Source organism: Etheostoma cragini, unplaced genomic scaffold (genome assembly GCF_013103735.1).
Source record: "Etheostoma cragini isolate CJK2018 unplaced genomic scaffold, CSU_Ecrag_1.0 ScbMSFa_1589, whole genome shotgun sequence".
Lineage (NCBI taxonomy): Eukaryota > Metazoa > Chordata > Actinopteri > Perciformes > Percidae > Etheostoma > Etheostoma cragini.
In genome coordinates, this window is record NW_023265658.1 from 17275 (window position 1) to 20352 (window position 3078).

Consider the following 3078-nt stretch of genomic DNA (forward strand, 5'->3'; position numbering starts at 1 on the left):
GGGGAGGAGCGTCTATTTCTTCTTGCTGAACAGGCTGAAGCGCTTCTCCTTGTCTTTCTCTCGTTTGCCCGGGCTGGACTCGGCCGCCGACGCCGTTGCCGCGGTGGCGACGGAGGCCGGCAGCGTCTGAGCGCGTGCGGGGGGGGCCGGCGTGCTGTGGCTGCTCGGCGTCACCTCCACCTTATCACCCGGCACCGCCGCCGAGATGGTGGAGATCCACACATTCATCTCCTCCTGGAGGAGGGAGGGAGCGAACGAGAGGAGGGTCAGCGGTTAGCACACTGTAACAGTACGCATTATGTAATAACACGTTACTTAATAACGCATTTTGTAACAAAGCATTATTGCACATATTGCTTTAATAACATAATAGTGGTGTAATAACATAATAGTGGTGTAATAACATAATGCCTTGTTATCCACCACTTAGGGAAAACTTACGTCGTCTTTGGCTTGGAAGAGATACTCGTTCCCGTCAGTGATCCTGTGGAAGGAAGCCATCGCATTAACGACATTAGCATTTTAGCTTATTGTGATGTCATTTCCTGGACAATATTGCATCTACCCTGAACACAGAGTGCACAAATAATCTGTGAAGCAACAATCACCTCCACCATTCCACTGACATCCTTTGTTGTGTTTGAATGCTAGCTTGAAGCTAAGCTAGCAGTTATTTCAAAAACGTTGTAGCTATCTATGGTTGTTTGGATGCTAACGTTAGCTCAAAACACCATTCAGCTGACAGCCTTTGTTGTGTTTTAATGCTAGCTTGCCGCTAAGCTAACAGTCATTTCAATATTGTTGTAGATGTCTATGGTTGTTTGGATGCTAACGTTAGCTCAAACACCATTCAGCTGACAGCCTTTGTTGTGTTTTAATGCTAGCTTGCCGCTAAGCTAACAGTCATTTCAATATTGTTGTAGCTACCTATGGTTGTTTGATGCTAACGTTAGCTCAAAACACCATTCAACTGACAGCCTTTGTTGTGTTTGATGCTAACTTGTAGCTAAGCTAGCAGTGAACCAACATTAAGTAGGTCCATTTTTACTGTGTTGACATTACAGAAGTCTCTCGTTAGCCTCTCGGAGGCTACTTCAGACGTTACAGAAGTCTCTCGTTAGCATCTTATATGCTACTTGTCGCAAAGTGACGCATGCGACTCACATCTGACCTGTCCTTTCATTGGACGGCGACAAACAACATGAAATCGTTGAGTTTGGCGCTCCTGCTTTAACCTTACAGGTGTGCAAACCAAGTTGCTTTTAGTTAAAGTCAACCTGTTCGCTCTTATCAGGAAGCTCACTTGAGTTTGAAGACATGTTTCTTCTTCTTGTAGTCCAGCGCCACCTCGCAGACGGCGTCCCTCAGGGTGACGGGGATCTCGCTGTGGTAGGGGATCCCCTGGCTGGCGCTCTTCTGGTCCTTATAGAAACCCATCTCTTGCTGGTTGATCACACAGTACACGTTGTGCCACGACCTGCAGACACACAGCCGTCATTCAATCACTCAGAATCATCCTCAAAAATAACAAATAACGACAAAACTCCGCAGACATTTTATCAGTGTGCCTCCTACTTTGTGCACATGCGTAAAGCAATAAAACTTAACAAAAAATAATAAAAGTGTCTTAACCCTTCAGAGATATATCTTCTAAAACCTATTTAAGACCTTAGGACGTGTGTGTGTGTCTGTCTGTGTGTGTGTCTGAGAGAGAGGGAGACAGATAGATGTTGACAGACAGACATACAGAGTATGGTTGCCTGGTTACTAAGGACCAATAGGAAGCCTTTCATCTCTGTGATGTCATCTCTTTGATCTGTAATCAGTTAACGACTGCACCTGGCACCTGCTGTCACCAGCTATTGAGACACTGAACAAGCTCTCGAACAAATGATCATTGTCCATGACAAGTTAGAATTGTTGGCGTGGGAGCAAGTTATAGAGAGAGAACCAAGATTATTTTTTAATCAACATTCCACCACATACACACGCCGGTCTGAAAACGGGACGATACGTAGACCGGGATTTGGGAGAAAAAGGTGCTTGATATCTAAACGCCCATTCAGCCCAATAAACACCAAAGTCTTGTCTTCGGTTTCAATTTTTAATCAAGTTTCTACGTTAAAGTATAGAGATACAGCACGGTCCCAAAGAGGGGGGGTTTGAGCGATGTTGAGGGATTTCCCAAACATTTCCCATTCAAGTCTATGAGAAGTTTTTTACCGATTTTGGGAAAACCGCATGGCAAATCTCTTAGAAAAGTCATAGCCCACCATTACCAATCATTACACACGTTTTGATGTATTTTGTGTGCGCGTGTTGGCAACGCTCCGGGACTAGTAGCGGGACGAAAAACAGGCCGAATAATAATGAATACGGGCAAAAATAGTCATAGCACCGATTGCTCACTGAATAACACATTTTATGTATAACAGTCACATTATTCAGAATCAGAAATATTTTAATGATCCCCGAAGAAAAATTCGAGGGGCGGGACTTCGCTTTCCTATCGGCCGATAAAAAATAATTTCAATTTTCTTTTTTTTAAAGCTGCCTTGTAGGAACGAATTAATACCTGATCCTGTTTGGAGGATTTGTTGCTTCCTACCTGCTTGAGGCCTTCTTGTTATGCCCCTCCCACTCGTGCTTGCGGTGCAGGAAGCCCTCCAGTTGGGACGTGGACCCGGCGTCCTGCTGCGTCTTGGCCGGCAGGGTTGCCGCCTGGCTGGCCTTGCCCTTTCGAGATGCCCCTGGAGACCCCGTGGGGCTGGGCTCCGACACCCCGTTCACCACATCGCCCCCGTCGACGTTGTCCTGGAGACGGAAGAGAGACAGGCAAGTCAGAAGAGGACTGGGGATGGAGGGGTCTCGCTCACACACACCCCCTCTTTTTTAATCTTTCGCTCTATCTCAGACACAGAAGCTGGAAATCAGAAGTATCAGAGCTGCAGCATGCAGAGAAGAGCAGAATCACAGGTTAGGGACCACTAAGGTCTGTATAAAAGACTTCAGATCCAGTATTAGGGACCACTAAGGTCTATATAAAGAGACTTCAGATACAGTATTAGGGACCACTAA

General features: G+C 45.9%; 1 protein-coding gene across 1 annotated transcript in view; it reads right to left on the minus strand.

Annotated features, from left to right (window-relative positions):
• The window catches only part of LOC117940059 (spectrin beta chain, non-erythrocytic 1-like), a gene marked incomplete at its 5' end in the record, with an annotated part of 6399 nt that extends 3507 nt beyond the window's left edge, over window positions 1-2892 (minus strand). Inside the window, 4 exons of the mRNA XM_034865459.1 lie at window positions 3-234; window positions 442-484; window positions 1304-1477; window positions 2609-2892. Coding sequence (XP_034721350.1) covers window positions 13-234; window positions 442-484; window positions 1304-1477; window positions 2609-2892 — 723 coding nt within the window. The remainder of the gene's footprint in view (window positions 1-2; window positions 235-441; window positions 485-1303; window positions 1478-2608) is intronic.
• Between the last annotated feature and the right edge of the window lie 186 nt (window positions 2893-3078).